General features: G+C 39.4%; 1 protein-coding gene across 4 annotated transcripts; it reads right to left on the reverse strand.

The window, feature by feature from the left end:
- Nucleotides 1-20,436, reverse strand: zgc:162952 (PKc_LIMK_like_unk domain-containing protein). 4 transcript variants are annotated; one of them, XM_067521909.1, is made up of 11 exons: nt 20,136-20,436; nt 19,667-19,771; nt 18,276-18,348; nt 9,697-9,890; nt 9,174-9,295; nt 6,948-6,996; nt 6,462-6,611; nt 4,055-4,228; nt 3,733-3,816; nt 2,646-2,732; nt 1-1,977 (listed from the first exon to the last, which is right to left on the reverse strand). In XM_067521909.1, the coding sequence occupies exons 3-11, from the start codon at nt 18,304-18,306 to the stop codon at nt 1,873-1,875; spliced, it is 996 nt and encodes a 331-aa protein (XP_067378010.1). In that variant the 5' UTR covers nt 18,307-18,348; nt 19,667-19,771; nt 20,136-20,436; the 3' UTR covers nt 1-1,872. The 4 variants fall into 4 exon arrangements, with proteins under 4 accessions (XP_067378010.1, XP_067378009.1, XP_067378012.1 ...); XM_067521908.1 differs by lacking the exon at nt 19,667-19,771; XM_067521911.1 differs by lacking the exon at nt 18,276-18,348 and having other exon boundaries at nt 20,136-20,435.
- Nucleotides 20,437-21,754: the final 1,318 nt, after the last annotated feature.

A 21,754-nucleotide genomic window follows, 5' to 3' on the forward strand; every position in this document is an offset into this window, starting at 1 on the left:
TAATTTTTTAAACCTTTTATTAATTCAGAAAAGATTTGCAGAGAGGGCACCTCTCTATCTTCAGTGCCTTGGTGAGGAAGGAAAAAGTGCTGCTTTTTCACTTGTCACACCCAGAGTTCAGGGATTTGAACTGCTAAGCTGCCTATGACAGGCTCTGTATTATTTCACTTTAAGACATTATCCACTTTAACCATATGAGATAATATAATAAAAACATAACCACAACAGACATTAGGATTAGGCACAGACAGACTGTGGTGGTTCTTTGACAGGAACAGATACTCTGGAGCTGCATCCATCTCAGCAGGATAACAAATACATGTTCACCTTCCATCACCTCTGGGTGTAACAGGAAACAGAGCGAAAGAACTAAACAGTGACGAATCTCTTTGACAGAGTTGTCTATTGTCTTTCCTGTTTGTTTGAACGAGTTATTAGCCGTTATCGATTGTTCAGCTAAGGCCATAGCCAAAATGGGCTCTGTCTGAGTGAGGCCTTTGCCCTTGTGCTTCGAATGGAAACACTTTCATCTCCTTGGCCAGTCTATTATCAATTCGGTTTAATTTCTACAGGAAAGGAAAGACGCCTATTAGGTTGATCCCCTTGATATAGCATTTGTACTGTATATTAGTGGAAGGTAGGCACAAAGAACCAGTCAGACCTGTTCATATTCAGGCTGGACAATAATGGCTTCAAATGTAAGCAGAACCACTGGCGAACAAAACCCAAAGGACTTTGGTCATGGTCCATCTTTCAAATTGGTGAAACAAATTTAGTTCACATTTCCATACTTAGTTGCTGTTTGTAGCCTCATGGGAGATGCCGACATTATGGCACTTATGCACACAAGTCATCTTGCATCTACTAATACATCATCAATATCACAATATGACAAATTCTTGTGAGGGTATTTATCACAATATATAGTGGATGATAACACAGGTCTAGTTGACGCTCAGCTCAAATTAACTCCAAACATAGGAAAAACATGCAAGTATTTAATTGTACACACGGTTAATAAAATCTGCCACTTTTCACACTTTTATTGTTGAGAAATTCATGATCATTTCAGTAACACCCACTGGAGAACTCTAAAAATGTTAAGTCATTATATATGTAATATAACATTGTATATGTAGTATTGAAGAAAAATATACTTTAATGCAAACTATAAAATAAGACCAATATTAAATATGTTTGAACCTGGACACATTTGTGTGCAGGCACATTTGTGCGGGACCTTGAAGTTTCTGTCTCAAGCTCAACTCAAAACCTCTTTAGCTCCTTTTTGCTTGTGTCAATGGCTGCTCTGCTTTCTGTAGCATCCCATATTATACTACATGATATCCGGTGATATTTTTATTAACGTCCCAGTTGAGAGTGGGATGTAGTCGCTCAGTAAACAATTGCTATTTTCTGTTGCTGAAGCACTGAATAGGTCAGAAGAAGCAGAACATACAGTAAGTTAAGTCTCATGTACGCAAAGGACAGGAAGAACAGAGAACGGAAGACGGGCTAAATTTTTTGTCAAGTGTCAAGCAAAAAAAACAAAACAAATTAAAAAAAATAATAAAAATAAACGAAGACACCGCAACAACTGAACCAAATTGTTCATTAGAAGTCAAAAAAGTTTCCACTGGTCACTGAAATCCTGTGTCGCACTGTGTATTTGTACCACCTCAGTGAAGACAAGCTTCACCATGGTCATACTGTATGTTGTGCACTGTAGGAAAGTGATGCCAGAGACGGCTGAACACCTGACTAGGTGTGTTTTGCTTAATTTCAGTCCAGATTACTCTCCAGACAGTGGCAAATGATCCCGGACCCTCCGAGCCTGATCCTGGAAAGCTGGAGTTTGCAGATGGAGATGGATCAGCGCGTGGTCAGATCAGACGTTGGCGGTGGCTCCAGGCTCTCGGCGACTTCTCCCAACTCATCCAGCAACTCTGTAAACGCAGGCCGTCTGAAATACTCAACCTTGGATTGGAGACAAGAAAGTGGCCCTGTGAGGATATATCTGCTTAATGGAGTCTGTCTGATTGCTCAATGTTTCGTTCTTATCTCTCAAAGGAAGAAGTTTTCAAATTCTTTACCTACATTAATTACATTTCCATATGTGTGTGAGTGTATATAGTATATTATTATGATACTCTTCTTATGTTATGTCTTATTGATGCAATCTTGTGTAAAGATTTTGATGGCTCAAAGTTAAAAGTCTAGCTTGCAAAGAAACGGATATAAACAAGATCCAGAAACACTGCAGCCTTCTGCAAAATGCACAGAGGAAAAGTGGAGAACTGCACAGTTTACAATAATAAAAATAACCTTTACTTAAAAACATCTTTAGACAGTCTACACCTTCACTCACCTCACTTTGCCACAAAAAAGTAGAAATTGGCAGAAATCTCAGTGCAGGTACATGAACTTTATGAAAATTGTTGATGATCGCTCTCACAAAATACTTCACTTGAAATAATGCGGCTACTGTAAGAGCAAGCTACAACCCTAATTGAAGTACCTGGTACACGTATTATGGCACAAAGCCTTCAGACATTAATTATTCCATGTGGTTACATGTTGCTTTTTTTCAGAAACCTCAGAACAGCTCTAACCCCCGTGTTTTATGTATTTATCTATCTACTCACCATACAGCAGCTGGCTGCCAACTCCAAAAGACGTGCTGGACAGTCTGTCACCAGCTCCCTGAATGTTTTCACATCCAGCCCATAGTCCTGAAATACATCAGCATCAGTGATCACTGCTGTCTTGCACTAAAGACAGCAGACTCATTCGACTCACTAAAAGCAGACTCATTTTACAATAAAAACAAAGAGGGAAGCTAAATTCTAAAAGCCAAACATATGCACATCTAAACAAGTGGGTCTTAAGCTGCTTTATAAAATAGGAGAGAGTCCCATAGTTGTGAAACTACAACAGAAGTACAGGCTCCTTTTGTCTTAAGCTTAGAGTTGGGGGTCAAGTAACAGGGCCTGAACAGGGGACCAAAGATTTCTATTTGGTATACGGCTGCAGTAGCTGTGTCATGTACCACCCAGGCTTGAAGAGAAATTACAAGAATTTTAATCTGGACTCTGAATTTGACTGGAGGCCAGTGGAAAGAAATCAAAATGCATCTAGTGACACTGCTCAACACACATTCTGTAATATTGCAATTATGCAATATCACATCTAAGAATGATGTAAGATGTGATATCTTAAACCAAATAAAAGGAGCATTCAGTCCTCTCTGTCCTCCTGTCTATGGTCTGATCTCACTGGGACCCCTCAGCTCCCTTATGCACTTCTGTCAAGCTCTGAGCCAAATGCTCTTCCTGATGGGGATGGGCTGTTGGGGTTGAGTGTCTTGCCCAGGGACACTTCGACATGGGGCGACATGGACATGGGGGGCAACTTCCATGTGATGTTGTTTCTTTTTAACAATATACCTACAAACTGTGTCATGAAACAACAAGTTCTGAATGGAAGATACTTTTAACTTATAAATTCATCATATACTTCCACCTTTAGCTGCCTAATCATTTAGAGACAGACATTTGTATGATCCAGCCTGAGGGTTTTATTAGAAGGGGGTTAGTACCAGTGCTCTTGATATTGATATTGCTTGCAACACTGTGCATGAGAGTTTATGCCGTAAGGTTTCTCTCCCCTCAGAAACAGAATAAAAATGAGGGGAACTCTGCTGCGCTAACGGCTCCTGTTGTTGAGCTCTACCTGTGTTCGGGGCAGAATCTCTGGGTCAGCAGGAATCCTGGCCAGGATTTCACAGAGCACAATACCAAAGGAGAAAACATCCACCTGGAACAAGTAAAATCGGATTCGATAATTAATGCTCATACCCAACTAACATCAAATCTATTCATTTGTTTAAAAAAAAAAAGAGAAAAATAAATGTACACTTAAAGAATAATATGCACATTTAATGAGATACATAGACAAAAATCCAAACATTCTTTTGTGTAACCACTAATTTGTGCAACATTGCTCAACACTATCCAGCAGAATCGTGTGTGTGTGTGTGAATTCCAGAAACTACCTTGCGGTCATACGGCTCCCCTCTGAGCATTTCCGGGGCCATCCAAAAGGCTGAGCCCACCAGTGAGAGCTTCCTGTCGGGGTCTTTAGCCGGCAGCTCCACCACCTCCCTGGCCAGACCAAAGTCTGTCACCAGGGCCTCCCTTCCCCGAGATGTCACCCGGATCAGACAGTTCTGGGGAAACACAAACAGGAGATACCAAAGAAGAATAACTGTAGAGAAGACTCATGAAACAGCCATGTGGTATTTTGTCTGCAGATGGCAGTGTGCAGTCGATGTTTAAAAGAAAAAGAAAAAGATGCAATAGTGCCTTTGTCCGCTTTGTCTTGTATTTTTAAATAGACTTGATGTTTGAATGTACACGTGTTCCCTTGAACAAAGGAAACATCTAGCTGCCAGACAAACTGTCTCTCATTGTTCTTTCCACCCACCAATAGTCTGAATAGGGTTCCAACACGATAATTCCTCTTCACATACCACATGTGAAGAGATTCTGTTTAGTTTTCTCTGTAGTAAAAAGTAGCCTTAATCCGCTTGACTGTCTTATTGGAAATATTATTGCACCTACAGAAAAAGACAAATCATGGTTTGCTGAGTTTACAGGCTGTGAGCCGGAGGTGTGATACACAGTGGGGAAGCTCTAGTTGCATAACAGTTAGTGGGTGGCCTGAAGTGTGTGTATGAGTACATGTGTGATGGCAGTGCATATGTATACATCTGTATGTACACGAAGAGACGTGTTGGTGATATCGCGGAAAAAACGTGTCAGAAAATAAAAACATAAAAGCGCAAGCTGTGTGCCTGCTTGCCTGTAACGTTTGTCAGTTTTCAGTGTGTGTGTGTGTGTGACATCTCTTAGCATCTGGCTCCCATTGCATCAGAAGTCTTTTCCCTTCAGTAGCCTGTCATTATAAAGGCCCCCTGGTAAAAAAAATATAACTCTGTTCCAGGCTTTGCTACTAACTTTAGCGCTGGCCTCTCATCTCCGTGCCAAGGAAAGCAGAACATTTTGGAGAACACAACAGGAACGTTTTTGTTCTTACAAAGAGAGGAAAGCAGCTTGTAAGCCCTAATTTTTAAAGGGGCACTTAAATGTCCAGCAGCTTCAACTTTGATTCAAGCTCACTTGCACAGTTAAACAGACAAAACCACTGCATTCATCATTTTGACCGACACTTCCACCACAACTGGTTTTCTTCAAGTCAAATACGTGCCAGACGTTCTTTAATGCAGTTTTATGTCTAACGCCACATCAACATGTGACACATCAGTTACACCCATACAGGTGCAACTGGGTTAATCCCCCTCACTTTAATAAAGTTAACTGCCTTCTACCCAACATCCTGCATGAGAGTCAGACATTGGGATTGAACTGAAGAGGAGTCTAGGCAGGGGGAACTTCCTTTCTGACCAGAAAGTCTGTGGGTTGGACTGGAGCTTTCGAGAGGTCTGGATCCAAATAAGCCTCAGTAAATACAAGAAGGGCATCACAAAGAGAGAGAGAGAGAGAAATATGGGAACTAGGCATCACCTTTAAAACTAGATGAGCAAGAAACTGGAATTTGTGCTGTAGAAAAACAAACTATTACCTTAAAGAAGCTACATGGTTATGGAAAGCTGAGGGGAATTGAAGAGCTTATCATGAGCTCACAAACCCTTTTGGTCTGTTGATAAAACCTATTGATTAGTGCAGTGAGAGTTGATCCATTTATGGATGAATCGTTTAACATGGATCAACTATAGATCAGTCCATTTTCTGTAAGCAGAGCTTGACGCAAATCCGCTATGGCCTTCATGTGAATAAAAGGAATTGGGATGGAGCCAGAGAAGTTGCGTCAGGGTGCACGGAGAGAGAAAGAGACCTCTTTTCTTTTACACATGTAAAAAGTAGTTTAGCAACAATCTATTAACATGACAATAGTGACAATAGTCATGCTGCCCTGTCACTTTGCATTGCTGACCCTTTCTTCTATAAAGCCTGGCAACCAGAGGAGGTAGACAGCCCCTGCACAGTGTAACAAAAAGAAAAATAGGAACGTAAAAGTCAATTTTCGCACATTTGATGTGAACTGCCTGCACATGCGTCCACCACACTGCCGTCCTGTCATCATTTGTGTGGTGAAAATGTCTCCTGTTGTTTTGAAATAGCCTTCTTTGAAATTACAATTTTAAGATGGATATATATATATATAGTAATGCTGATAAGGCCTCAGTTCCAAACCTCTTGTTTGTGGCTGAGAATTTCAGCATGAACACAATATCCTACTGACCCATGGCTCAGTAGAGTGACCCATGTGTTGGAGGTTTATGTTAGAAATCAATAAAGGTTTAATCTTTTAAGACTAAATCCAATTTAACCCTTGTGGGGACATGGACGTTAGAGCAGGAAAGAGACGAAAGGTCCAACCTTGGAGTTGAGATCTCTGTGGTAGATGTTCTTGTAGTGCAGGTAAATCATTCCTCTGCTTATGTCACAGGCCAGGTCCACCTTTTCTCTCCAGCACAAGGGAACATCTTTCCTGGCCAGAAGCTCCTCCAGGCAGCCACCATTTACGTACTGCAAACAGCCAACACATGCTGCTTAAAATAAAAGCTTCATCAGAACAAGTGGAACTGAAAAGAATATTAACTGGATTCTTTTGAATGTACTTAAATATTAATTGTGTGATCAGTGTGAATATAAGATTGAATGTCATTTGAATAATGACTAACTCCAGCTTTATCAGTGATATAAGATAACCGCAAACGCTGCTGGACCCAGGTCAGCGTTATACAAACACCTCACGATTTCATTATCACTATCAGCTCACACTCTGAATAAAACCAGCCTGTAAACCTACAGACAATGACTCACATGTGGCAAGCAAAACAATTACAAAAAAGAGGGACTCACCTCTAAGATTGGATAGAGTTTGTTGTCTTTTACACAGATCCCCAGATATCTAGAATAAGAGGAAATACATTTTTACTTTTTCATTGGCTTCGTCAGCAAAGTTGAGTTTCCCAACAAAGCCTGCTGTTGGTGTTCATGTCCTGTAAGTGTACAGTATTTAATGCTTTTCAATGTTTCTCTGTTATTTGAAATATTTTGTTCAAGCTAAATCAACCTAATAATGGAAAATTAAGGGATAGATTAACATAAACCATATATAAACATAAAATAGGATGAAGTGCATTTGGCACCTAATTCACTGAAAAACGGATTATTATTTAAACAGAAAGCAATAGTGGTTTGTTTGGGGATTATTTTTAATGCAGGAAAAATCCACTTATGATGTTCCTACCAGTATATCTAGCAGCATGATGATGTGCTGTATGTGGGACTGAGTCAAAATAAACCACAGTGTGTGTTGATGGTAATAAAGGAACATGTCAGTCAGCAGAACAGTGAGGTTTACCAGCATGCTTTTAATTAAAAAATTGAGCCCTTTTTTTATTGTCATGGTGGCGTAGATACAACAGTCTTACATTGGAAATAAAATCAATCAGTCATTTTGTCAATCTTTCATAACTGTGAAATGAAAAGCTCAATTATAGCTGCTGGGATCTTCTGGAGACTGGCCGCAGATTCGGTGAAACTGGGAGTAATGGACTACCCAGCTTCCAGGAAAATATCACTGTGTGTAAATGTGTAAGTGAATCACGACCATTATTTTAAACATCACTTCATAATGGTTATACTGTATATAAACTGAGCAACATTATAGTGGTCTGAGACACACAATGATTTGCCCACAACACTATGGGGTTTGCTTTAAGCCAGAGGCTCAGTTGGTAGAATGGCTGCCCACCAACCATGGGGTTGGAGGTTCGCACCCCGCTGTTCTCGACCACATGTCTAAGTGTCCCTGGGCAAGACACTGACCCCCCAACAGGCCATTCCCCTCCCCAGCCACGCAGTGCCAGTCCGAAGCCCGGGACAAAGGGCATCCGGCGTAAAAACGGTATTAAATCAACATGCGTACAATGATCCACTGTGCCAACCCTGAACTTACCAGATATAAGCCGAAAGAAAAAAAAATAGAGTGTGTGAGCTGCTAGATGTTTACTGTACCAGATACTAATCAGACTATCAGCAGGTAAAGTAAGCTGCAATAATAAACATACAGCTGTGACCTTGATAAATGCCCAGAATAAGATTTCTTATTGTATGTCTGCCTTGACAGAAACCTTACGTAACTGCTCTCAGTTCCTGGCCTGTGTTAAATACACGTAACACCGAAAGTCTCATTTAACTTGTATTGGCTTCAGCACAGACTCTTTCAATAATGTTATATTGTAAGAACCAATCAAAATGTATTACCAAACACTTATAATGCTTATTTAATCAATATAGTGTTGCTCTATGCACCCTGTTATGTGACAGGAGACTAGAAAAACTGCCCAACATGACAAGAAAAGTTGAAGGAAACTGAGCTTCATGCTGTGACGAATGCCACTAACAGCCGGGCAAGGACCAATCAAGAGTGCTTTATTTCCAGTAAAATCACCAACAGCTTATTTAGCATCTCTAGTACGAACGTAACATTAGGCACAGAAATGTAATATAATTGACATGCGGAAATTGGAACCATAGGAAGCAAGTAGAAAAACTTTGAAGTCATCCTTTAAGGTTCTTTGTGATGGATTACAAACCTCAACAAAGATTTGGACTCTGCTAAGAGATAATACAGAAATAAATGGCTGCTTGAATATGTGAAATAATACATGTGAAAGTATAAATGTTGCTGATGTGGTTTGCAAAACAATTAGATGTGATGGGCATGTATCTGATTAGCAGCAAAAGAGCTTTAAATATTTTTCACTCAATAGACTACGTTTCAAGTGTTCTGTCAATTTGCTAGTATAATTATTTATTATAATATGAGTAAGCAAAAAGAAGTTTAAAAACCATGAAACTGCTCTATAACTATTGCAGCCATAAATACTGGTACCACAGTACAGACTGTGAAGTTGAGAAGAGGAAAAAAAAGAGTGACATTGAGAGTGCGATGTGTGGGAGGTTGTAGAGCCTGTAGAGACTGAATGTGTTCGGAGGGAAATCCTCAAGCAGGAATTTAACTCAGAATACAAACCACGAAGGCTTTCAGCACCAGGTGAAACATGAGCAAACTGTTACCTAACGATGTTGGGGTGGGAGAGTTTCTGCAGTAGGCTGATCTCTCGTATGATGCTGTCTTGGTCCACATCATTTTTGTAGATCTTTACCACCATCACCTTGCGACTGGTACTGTGCATCACCTAATAGATATTTGCGTCCGTTAGTAGCAGAGACAGTGGAACTAAAAGTAGTTAAAGTAGTGGTGATGGGGGGGAACAGCTGAGATACAGTGGAGACTGAAACCTGGGTACACAGGAAATCAATTTGTATTCTCTACTGATATGTTCACATGACTTTCCCAACTATCTATCCTGTGCATTTTTCTAGCTCATTTAATCATGCAAAAGCATAAGTTGGTAGTTACACATTAGGAGTTACATAATGGCTCGGCTGGGGATGACCACTGTGCCCCCATAGTCTGGTGGGACAATCATGGAATGGCAAGAATGTCCCAATTAGTGGCTGAAACAAAGCAACCTTTGATGGCAGCTCACATGTAGGATGGCAACAAGGCAAAATGGGGGGAGGACAGAGGGAATACCTTATAGACTTTGGAGAAGAAGCCACTCCCAATTAGCTCAGCTGTAAAGTTTTCCCAGAACTCTAGCTTGCGGACGGCGGTGCGGAGCTTCTGCCATCGGTCCACATTGTAGTACTTGTCTGAAGACTCGCCTAATAAGGTGGGACTTGCGGGCTCGGAGGATACGTCCACATCACACATCCTGGAGATGTCCGCTGGCAAAGCAGAGACAGGCAGAACATAAGCTTGCAGAATTTTGACATTTTTAACCAGATTGCTTGCGCTCACCTCAATGAAGATCGCTTTTCACCCCTAATCCAGCAAAAGAGGATTTTTTTTTTTTTTTTGGTCATAGGCTGTAATCGGACAAGACACGCTTTAGCAGGCTGGGGCAGATTTGTGTGTGATTTTGGTGTTTCCACACAGCATTTACATCCACTTGCAGAATTTAACCCGATTAGTCAGAGAATAAAGTTTTTTCAGGTAATTGGGAAACAAGCTTGCATTTGGATATTGGAAATCAGCATATAAATACAGCAGACATGTAATCTGACTTCTCCTCTATCTATGATATAAGCATAGCTTAAAGACTTTGACTGCTCAGTGACAAAAGCTGCTTCTTTCTGAGTTTTTTTGTTTTTACTTAAATTGTATTTTATTTTTGTTGGTTTGTGCCACTGCTGGGGAGAGACACAGCTGATATTGGTTCTCTGTCTCTATTGGCCCCGTTCCAAGGCGTGAGCGTGTCCTGACCGTGGTTCTGACCCTTCAACTAACATTAGCAGCCCCCTATTTTACCTGGCGCTAATCTTTGTTGTTTTTGATTAAAGTGTCAAACAGCCAAGGCTGATCAGCTGTGGTTAACTAATGGCCAGCCTTAAACTGATGAGAGGCCAAACTCAAACTGATGTCGGGGGTTTTTGCTCTCTACGAGCCAGGGGAGCCACAGGCTGTAATGGCACCGCAGTGTGTAAAACAACAATCCTTTGAATAGAGTCAGAATGAATTAACTAAATTTCCTAATACCCCTAAAATTAAGGATAAGTACATAGATTGTTTAAATCATTACTAGGGCACAAATTACTTTATAAGATTACACAGTTCTTCAGATTTATAGCCTCTTAGTTCTGCTCTCAAAGTGCACCTGATTGATGTACTAAGTTTTCTTACAGGGGAAGCCGCCACACCCCATAGAGGGTTCAACGTTAACTCACCACAATCTCACAAAACCCTGTAGGGAGAACATTACATTTATTAAAAGAATCAGAGGTGGTTGGAGTAGATTGCTGGTGTATAAAGCACAAAACAGTCAGACTAGTGACATGAGTTTGACTGTGACTGAGTCCTGTGTGCGGTTGGGCTTGGGCAGCAAGGGGACTTTGGTTAAGTTTAGAGAAAGATTGTTTTTACAGTAAATAAGGCTGCCAACATATATTTCTAACCTTGATCAACTGCTGTGAATTTCTAAACACGATGGTAAAGAAGTCGTGTTGTAGTCAGTGGCATAGCCAGGAAGGCTGGATTGGTAAGGGCGACCATGTGTAAACGTCCTTTCATTAGACAGAGTATTTACATGGCCCGACCCTGCTTACTGCACACAGAGATGTCCTGGTGACGCCACAGGAGGTCCTAGCCCAGGTCTGCATCCAAGACAGACTACATCCGGACCCGCTTTTGTCTCAGGGCCAGATGTCTAATTTAGAATGGCACTAAAGGCTTTGTTAAGATCCAGATTTTTCCCGTATCACTTTCAATCGTTCTTTCTTAAAAATTTAGTGAATGCTGTAAGTCTGTCCCTGGTCTGTGTGCAACTATGTCTGACACCAGAGTGGATCACCGTGGACACTTTATTAGCTCTATGTAGATGCTCTGTCACAAACATCATAGCAGAATAAATGTGTTTTAAAAGGTGAGATCTTGAGTGTTGATGACTGTTTGGGTCTGTTGTGGTTAATATGGCGTATTGCGGCAGATCTAATTATACTCTGTTTTTCTTTTTAATTGCATCTGGGATTCAACAGTTTTCATAAGAATTTGTTTGGCATAGAGTATTGCCACTGAAAATGTTCCTATGGGGCTACTGAAACATGTTCCTTTATTTTTCAAATATTTATATGGCTTTTTGTTTTTCACCGCCCTTTATTGTCCTAGGATAGTGGCAGAAGATACCTAAGATACTTTATATATTATTTTATAGCATATATATAAGACCATAACCATCTCCTTGGTAGCTTTGTTGCTTTTTTGGAGATTCAAATCACATTTGAAACATGTGGAAGCTTGATGAAACCAACACCTTATACAGAAATCTATGGTAAAAATAAGGCTATTTAATGTCTCCTATTTTGTACTCTTACTAGTAACACCACTCAAGTAAGCAAGCAGTGTTTAGGAATATGTGGCTAACAATTAAGGGGCGGGCTACAACAAAGAACGCAGGTTGTAGGTACAGTACAATTAGAAGTGAGAAACTGTTTTTGTCTATTAACCAAACTGGCTTTTTTTGCAGCAGAATAAAGGGAGCTCGGATGAAAGAGAAGCTCACAAAAGGTTTAATTTCTCTCTCCCACTTATGAGCTGCATTGATTAATGAAAAGTGCCTCCACTTTACTGGACGAAACAAAGACTGTGTATAATGTGAGGCCTGAAATATCGGCAGGGCTGATAGGTAATAGGGCTGATCGCTGAACACAGACACTATTCAAAAGTGGTCAGGTCATATGTTGGCAGTCCAAAAGCATAATGTACTGTCTCATTTCTAAGCTTCTAATACAAAACTGAAGTTTGTGTATAAAAAGAAAAAAACCCAGACTTAATTTGCTATAAGTACTTACAAGAAAGTACTCAATAAAAGTAACGGTCGGCACTTTTCTACCTGTTGGTTCTCTCAATGATTCTCATTCACCCATTCACACTCACCGATAGGGGAGCTGCTACACAGCTGGCCAACACTCCCTGGGAGCAGCTATGTCTGGGTTCAGTGTCTGGCTTAAGGACACTCTGACATGTGACCGGGGGACCAACCACAGGCCAGTTAATTAATTACTGTGCATCCGGAAAGTATTCATGAAATCTTTGCAAATTTATTAAAAAAAAAAAAAAAAAGAAAAGAAAATGACACGTACACAGCCTTTGCTATGACACTCAAAATCGAGCTCTGGTGGATCCTGTTTTCACTGATCGTCCTTGAGATGTTGCTATAATTTGATCGGAGTTCACCTCTGGGAAATTCAGTTGATTGGACATGATTTGGAAAAGCATACACCTGTCTATATAAGGTCCCTCAGTTAGAGGTGCATGTCAGAGCACAAACCAAGACATGAAGTCCAAGGAATTGTCTGTAGACCTCTGGGAAAGGATTGTATCAAGGCACAGATCTGGGGTGTACAGAAACATTTCTGCAGCATGAAGAGAAACAAAATTCTCTGGTCTGAAAAAAAGATTGAACTCTTTGGCTTGAATGCCAACTGCCATGTCTGGAGGAGACCAGGCACCGCACACTACCAGACTCGAAACCTGGAGAAATCTGAAAATGTCTGTGCACCAACGCTCCCCGTCCAATCTAACGGAACTTTAGAGGTGCTGCTAAGAAGAATGGGAGAAACTGCCCAAAAATTGGTGTGCCAAGCATGCAGCATCATACTCAAAAAGACTTTATTACTTTTTAATTTTTAAAAAAGTTTTTCTTTTTAATACATTTGCAAAGATTTCAAACAAATTTCTATTGTTTGTAATACATGTATAAAAACACAGTACCAAGTGTTTACTTGTATCGATGTACCTGTCCACTCTGCAGTACAAAAGAAAACTATCTATTGCATATAGAGTTTTAGATTATGGGAAAAGTTTTAACACTTTTTTGGAAATATACTTCTGTGCTTTCTTAGCCCTTAATCTACATACTGAGAGCAGATCAATAGCACTCACACTTTTGTACAGTATGATAAATGTAATTTGTACAGACAAATTAACGAATAACTCAGCAATTTCTACCTGCAACACTAAATATATAACCCAAATTATAACTGTAATATGGATAAGCAGCATCAATTCCATTGTGCAGAATATATATTTAGAGAGATCTTGAGGAGATACGGATGCTGATCAAAGACAGAGGCCCAACTGCCATTACTTATTTAAATGTTTAAAATGTGGCTGAGCTTTGCAACTTGCTCTCTGGTTCATGGACAGGGATAGTCCATAATAATAAAAGAGCAGTGGCACAACAACGCTGAAGGTCGAAGTTAGTTTTTTCCATGACAACGGACTCTCGCACACAGCACACACTGGCACGCCTACACGATTGGCAAGGGTTTTGACAATCAAGCGAGAGAATCAATTCCAGCTTTTCAGACTGCTGTTGGTTATTTGGCTCCAGAATAAACAATCGCTGCACTTCTTTGCTCCAACAATATCAGAGAGAACGCTAACATCTAGCTGTCAATCTCTTTGCCTCCCCTCTGTTTGCTTTCTGCTGTCTCAATCCGTCACCACTTCACATCCATTCTCCCTGCACTTCAGCAAACAGAAACTTTTTACACTCCACTTCGCAGGGTCATGCCACTACACACATTCACTGCTTTCAGTTTCATCAGATAACAATGTAATAGATAACATCCTAACACAGTAGAGCAATAACTAGCAGCAGACAAGGTCCAGTTAAATTTAAGTGCAACAACTTTGTTAACAATATAAAATATGTTTCTCTTCAGCAAATGAAAACTGCAAGTTAACAACACAGCAAACACTAAACAGGCTTTGTCATTTTCTAAAAATGATTTGTATAATGAATAACTTTTTTTGGCTTCTATTCTCTGTCAAATATGGAGGCCCAAGGGCAAGTAAATAAATAAACTAACTAATAAAAAGAGATTATTCAAATCTAAACACATTTATATTACAATACATTTAAAGAAAAATAAATAAATGAACAATTTTTACATGTATTCATTATTTCTATCTTTATCTTTGTATGGATTTTTTTGTTTGCTAACACATTTATTTATTAATACATGTATTATTTCCACATTAATGAGCACTACACCCTGTGAAAGTGAGATTCACAAGCAAGCAGTCTCCTGCTACAGTAGGTAGAATTAGGGACTTCAACAAGGCCATCTAAGGTGTTGGAATACCTTCTTTAAAAATTAATTTATAACCAACATTATTATATATTAGATCAGCAAAGGTTTAATGTGGAAAGTGTAATAGGACTTGCTAAAATGTTCAGGAAACACATTTTTCTCTTTTTTCTTTGTTTTGACTCTGAAGCGAAATCATTCATGAGGTTTATCCACAGCGTTCTCCAGCTCGTTGCTAACTTTGTCTGCGTTTTATTGCTGGGCAGGAACAGTACAGTGAAGCCTTAAAGCTTTTACAGCTGAAAACATTTGCTTGTGGTAAAGCTGTGACCCACACGACCAAAACAATAAGCTTAAAGACACTGAACTCTTCATAGATTTGATGTAAACTGCAAAGTTTGGCGATAGGTTTCTGTAGATTTGTCATTACAAGTGATCCTCATTGAAGTTGAAAAAACTGAAATCTGAGGAATTTCCGCTACATCTAATGGAAATAAAAATACGTTTCTATCTCACGAATGAACAAATCTTTGCTTCAAACGAGAAGAATGTCACAGAATTTCACTTTTTTTTCCCACTGTTGCTGCTGAAGATTGACACTTTCTGCAGCTTGTGTCTCCCTTCTTGTTTCTCACGCTTTATATTCTCTGTTCTACATTCTGTTTCACACTCTGTCTGCTTTTCTGACTCAGAAATCTTGCACTTGAGCCAAGACATGTTTCTTCACCAGCTTAGTCTTTCTATTTTTTTCCACACATCAACTTACACAAGCAACATACAGGGAATATGTCTGTGTGCAGTGAAGGGAAAACTACTATGAGTCGGACCGCTGTGTAACCACACCGTCAACAGGAATATCACAGGCTAGCGGTCACCATGCTGACGTCCTCTCAACTGATAAGGAATGCTGCACAGGAATGTTTCACAGTACAAATCTGTTTACAGCAATGTGAGGTTTTTCCACAGAGCAACTTCACACACAACACACAACTCTCTCTAAGGAATTTCCAAAATACATACAGGAATGTGATAGTAGCTCTACACAGAGGATATCTCTGTCTGTACCTATGCCCAAAAACCAAAGCCGGTTTCACCTTCCAAAGAAGCGTAATCTACGTCATAGTTAGACGTCATGTAATGAATCACTTTGAGTTCATAGTTGAAGCCTGAGTGATACAAGTCATATCATGCGAAAACAAAGGTGTCATGAAACATGAAATGGGTAGTAATGAACTTTATGACATAGTACATTCCACAGAAACGTGCACTACCTGATACTGCTTAAAAGAATATTTACGTCATTAGTAGACGTCAAGTAATGAATGACTTTTGAGTTCATAGTTGAAGCCTGAAGGTCAACATATTTAGTGAGCAAATGAACAAAGATGGGTTATTTCTATGTTCACCCCATAGAAAAAATTCAAATTAATTTCAACTAAGCCTAGAGTTCAGATTCTGGTAAGAGTTTGGGTGGTTAACAGCAGACTCAGAGCCGCTGTGACTTCAGCCAGAAAGTATGCAAAGATGCATGCAAGTGCACCATAGCAGGACATTAATCTACCTCAATACCTCTTCTCATGGCATTTTTGACTGAAGCCTACTTCATTAAAGCAGCCACAGCAGCTGCTGAAAGCTTCATGGATTTTCCAAAGCAGCCAAAAGATCTGCTTTTGCCTGCAGAGTTTTGATAAGTGATATGTTGAATGGGATGACATCAGAGATGGAACTACAGAACTGCACCACACATAGCTGTGGCTCCCCGCTGGCGCGGACCATAATGAGGGGTTATGCCACCATTGCAAAATACAAAATAAATAAACTGTTTTAAGTCCAGTTCTTGTTTTAATATCCATTTACATTTAAGCGTAGGATGCGTGGTTGTGGTTCCTTAACGTTTTAATTAAAGTAATTCCAATGTGAACACGTAAGTAGCACAGCAAGTGCTCTAAATACAATGAGCATAGACTGGATATATCTAAATGTACAGTAGTATGAATATAGTAATAAAAATATATAGCAGGATCTACACGGATCCATGGAAGATGGATCCTACTGCAGATTAATCATTTCAAATCAATTTTCCAACTAATCTAATATTGGCCTAATATGCAAGCAGTATGTAGTAATTAGTAATGGTAATCATAGTGTAATTCCAGTCTAGTAAATGCGGGAGATGCAGGAATCATTCTTCTAATCTCACAAAACTGCAGTTGGTTTTCTGTAAATCATTAAATATTAATTCTTGGGCATGATGCATGGGCCACAGGTAAAGCAATCACTACTCACAGTTACTGACTTACTAAATACTCTATCACGATAACAACCTGAGGACAGCCACTAGGGAACACTGCACGAAGCCTCAATGTTATTCAAAGTTATTCAAACTGTGCATTCAAATACATTTGTTCATGATAGCTTGTTTGGAGTTTGATGCACGTAACATGTTTCAAAAATGTTGGGACAGGGGAAACAAAAGTCTAGAAAAGTTGTGTAATGTTAAAAAAAATGCCCTTTGCAGAATCAAAGATCAATACATCAACGTTAAATTGGCTTGAGTTTTTAAAGCCACATTCCCTTCCTGCTGCAACCTTCCCGCTGGGCCACACCTGGTGGGTTGGGATTCGAACCCGTGGCATTTAAAGTGTAAAATTAAAGTTTAAACTCTACAAAGCACAAAAATAACCAAATATAAAAAGAAGATCTGGGAATATGGGCTTTTTAAAACTACAATTGTTTCTGCACTATTACTGAAGCCTTTGTTAGTTTCCTCTCACGTATGCCGGTATAGTCCATTTTGGCAGATCTGAACAGAGTAACCCTATTTGGGTGTAAACCAGAAAAACCTGCTTTAATGACATCGGTAGAAACTCATTCTTGACCTAACCCCCTTACTACAATCTGCAAGTCTGAGAAGTAACCTTGGTTTTTTTGCATGCTGGCAGGGTATTAGCAAAATCAACAACTGGTAGCAAACAGCCAGAGTGTGTGTGTGTGTGTGTGTGTGTGTGGGGGGGGGTGGGGGGGGTGGGGGTTAGAGAGACAGAGAGAAACAAAAGTAGATGCACTGATTTACCCTGGCATCGTCGTTTAACACAGAAACGTGACGTTTGATATCTTCTCATTTCATTGTGCGTTTGTTACAGTAAACAAGAAGGACCTGCCACACCTGGCATTATATTAGGAACACAGAGCATAGCGAGACAGCATAAAGATGCAAAGATGTTAAATTGAAGATTAATCTGTTTTTAATGGTAAGGTTATTATCCACATACACAGTAACTGCTGTAACAGATGTGAGACATAGACTTCAAACAACAAAGAACTGCAAACAAAGACCAAGACTAATAGCAAAGTGGACCCTTTAGAGTTTGCCAGACTAGTTTGTCACCTAGTTATTTGAGTGAATCTATATATGAAATATAGCTGAAAGTCATCAAACATTACTTGCTTTAGTGTCACAGACCCTATAAAAACAATACAAACAACAGTGGAAAATAATTTGAGTTGTTTAATACTTACTCCATTGATTTAATAAGTTATTCATATGCATCTTGTGGATAATGGAACACACCCAGAGGTCTCTGTGGCAAAACTGGAGGAGGAACAACATACATGCAAACACCAAATATGTAAGCAAAAGCAGAAACACAGGACAACACATACAAACTCTCATAGAAGCAACATTGAAAAGTGACAACTGACTGATGGACATGAGACAACATGTACCGGTGATTTCATATACACAGACCAGCCACAATATTTATGTTGTGATGGACTTGGGTTAGCGTGGGAAAATGTTAATGCTGGTTATAATTGGCAGGGGTCAGAACCACCACAGCATTAAAACTACCTGTGGCTGATCAATGTAAGTCCAGTTTTCAGTAATGATGGACAAGATATGGGGCTCTCAGCTGTTTTGTTGTAAGACATAGCACACTTTTATTTATTAAATTCATTCTTTTTTCATGGGAAAGCATTATTCTTGTTTTTAAGGGACAACAATTCAGACCTACAAACTGATTATAATACACATGGCAATTTTTTCTGACCTAATAATCCTTGGGAAACATTTTTGAAGAGTTTAACCAAACAGTCGTTTTCATCCTAAGCTTGTTATTTTTCAGGAGGGCATTACAGAAAATGAACACATCAACCACTGGGTGACATTTCTCTCCATTCCAGAGAGCCTGGTGGACAGATTTTTAAAAAATTGTGACCAAAAAAAGCTCATAAATCTCCTTAATTTCACTAGGAGATGGTGTCTTTTAATCATTTTTGGACAAAAGAGGTCTACACCACAAAGGAATAAGCTACATTGTTAAAAAATATGATTTATTCTAAAAATAACCAGCGTTATCCCTTAATGCAATTTCAGGGATATAGCCTAAAGCTAATATCTCCTCTGCTTAATTTCAAATAAATAGTGGAGGCTATAGACCTAGATTTTGATGCAGGGCCCATCTTCAGGGCAGGGCCTCGAGATAAAAGTGAGACAAATTTGCAGGAGCCACTTGCTAAATCTGACTCCAGTTAATTTGCAAATGGAACCACAATCTAAAGCTGTTTGAATTGTTTATATGGTTGGGAATGACATATTTTAAAACTTTAGTATATTTTAAAACCGTAGTTTCATATCAGTTGGAAATAAAAACCAACTCAACCATGGACATTCCGGTGTAGGCTAAATAACAGTTTTGAGACTATCGCCAGCTTAAGCTAAAATTAATTCTACTTTATCGTTCAGTAAACGTCTAATAAATAAAACACTGGTGTTTACGTAACTTTACCTGAAGGCGAGGTCTTTCTTGAAACGGGTCACAGACTTTGGCCTAACATCCAAATAACCAATGTTTTAAATAAATACTGTAGCACGTTGGACACATAGGTCAATGCTTAAACAGTTCACCAACCTGCCTTAAATATGAGGTTTAGCTGTTGCTGCGCTGACCCCGGAACCCGCCGCTTGCAGCGGCTCTTGAGTTATCGCTCGTTTGTACCAACGTCATCAGTCTTTGCTGAAGGTGTCAGAGATCGGAGGTTAAATAAACAGCGGTGAACGCAGGGCGCCTGCTGTGTGTGATTTAACAAAGATATTTGTACTTTCTGCTGTAGACGACAAGCTTCCGTCTACTGGCTCAAAATTTGGACTGGACTTAAAATTTCGATTAAAATTTCAGAGCGTACTTGGACTAGTAGCTCATTTTTAACAGCAAACTTCGCAGTAGCCTACGTTAAAATAACCTCGTTACTTAAATTCCCAAAGCAGACATATCTGTCTATAATTTTCAATAAAGCAGACTTTACGTGGTTCTTAAACTTTGTAGAGGATAATGTTAGTTTTAAACTTTCTACACATGTATGAATAAGATGGCTACTTACAAGGATTCAGTCCCAGAGTCGTTGTCAGTAAAAAACAAAAAACCCTGTTCAGGTTTATGTTCTTGCTGAAATACTATACATTATGTTCCGTTCTAGTTTGATGTGTGCGCAGGAAGTCCCGGTGGTTTTTAACACCCACAGTGGCTGAGCTGTGCCTCTTGCAGCGTCCAGGTGCTGCGTTCAGTTTCCTGCAGCTCACTTGTCTCGATTGTGGATGCGGTGGTGAAACGAACCTCGTCGGTGCAAATGCATGTTTCACGGGTTGTCTTGGGAACCAGCTTCACGAGCGTGTTGGTTGATGAAACTCCGCCCACAAGGAAAGGAGGTCGGTCGCTGTTACGGCGATGCACAGCAGGAGCGACAACCCCCGACTTCAAATTTCTAAGAACTATTTAAAATCAGGATGATCTTTGTTGGGTCCATCAGTGAAGATAAATGATCTTTACTGCACGTGCAGAAGAGGGGGGGTGGGGGTGGGGGGGGGGGCATTTTCCAATAGTATAAAAGTTGTCCCTCCTGGGTATTTGCGTTACTGATGCCCAGCATTCTTGGTATAAACACTTTTATACTTGTAAGTGTGTAACATTATAATATACAAATTATATTATTAAAGGTTAATAGAACATGAATCAGGGGAAAGGCTGAAAGAGACTTTTAAAGACATTCATTGATTAATTCCCACATCAAACAACAGAGTGCAAATATTTACAGTCTTCACACATTTACCAGTGAGTAGAAAAACAAATATTAACATTCCAAATATTACAAATAAGAACTATCCACATCCTTTTACCAAGACCTTATGTGTAATAATCTGTTTTAATTTATGTTTGCATCTTCCTTCAGGACCCTGTTGGATTGAATTCATCTTTGCAACAGTAAATGTAAATCACACCGTTGTTTTTTTTTTACAGTGTACACTGAAATATATCTACTATTAATAATTTGAATATTGGAAAACATCCTTAAATCTCAGCCAATGCTGCTGAGAAACTGCATATCTGTGATCTTGTACTACGTTTATACTATTAAACGTACTGTTTAGTTTTAGTTCAATAGTACAGGTGATGAGAATTGCACTTTATTATTTAAGCCAGGAAGACTTTTACATACTGTATATGGCATTTATACAGTATAGTTCAACTGAAACAAAAAAAAAACAAAAAAAAAAACAGTGAAAACAGTGTTGATTGGGAAAGTTCTTCATTCATTGTTGATCAATTATTTTTGTATGTTTTATGACATATCTATGCTTATACTGTTATAAAAGTATTAATGAATTGATAGCAATTGCTATGTTAACCCTTCCAGGACCTCTTTAGGCTCCCACCTTAGGAAAATGTGCACAATACCATTACTGGGCTTTGTAACTACTATTTGAAATAAAATAAAGTCTCCTTTAAAAGCTGTTTGTGCTGAGCAGAAGTATCTAGATACAGCACAGAGGTGGGAGTGTTTTGAACAATGAAGAGCTCTGGCCCAGAGCATAAACTCCCACTCTGTCATTGTGGGAAATGAATAGGCTCGAACAGAAGGCACACAAATAACAGACAAATGAAAAATGAGGGAACGTGTTACATGGTGAGATGGGAAGAGGGGCACAACAACACAGACTAACT

Source organism: Channa argus, chromosome 11, assembly GCF_033026475.1.
Source record: "Channa argus isolate prfri chromosome 11, Channa argus male v1.0, whole genome shotgun sequence".
NCBI classification, from domain to species: domain Eukaryota; kingdom Metazoa; phylum Chordata; class Actinopteri; order Anabantiformes; family Channidae; genus Channa; species Channa argus.

Bases quoted from the DNA above. Each gene is read 5' to 3' on its own strand.
- zgc:162952 (XM_067521908.1), bottom strand. From the start codon at position 18,306: ATGCATATGAATAACTTATTAAATCAATGGA. The intron at 6,997-9,173 runs GTAACAGTTTGC...CTCTTATTCTAG, and splicing joins TCCCACCCCAACATCGTTAG to ATATCTGGGGATCTGTGTAA. The intron at 6,612-6,947 runs GTGAGTCCCTCT...GGCTGTTTGCAG, and splicing joins AACTCTATCCAATCTTAGAG to TACGTAAATGGTGGCTGCCT.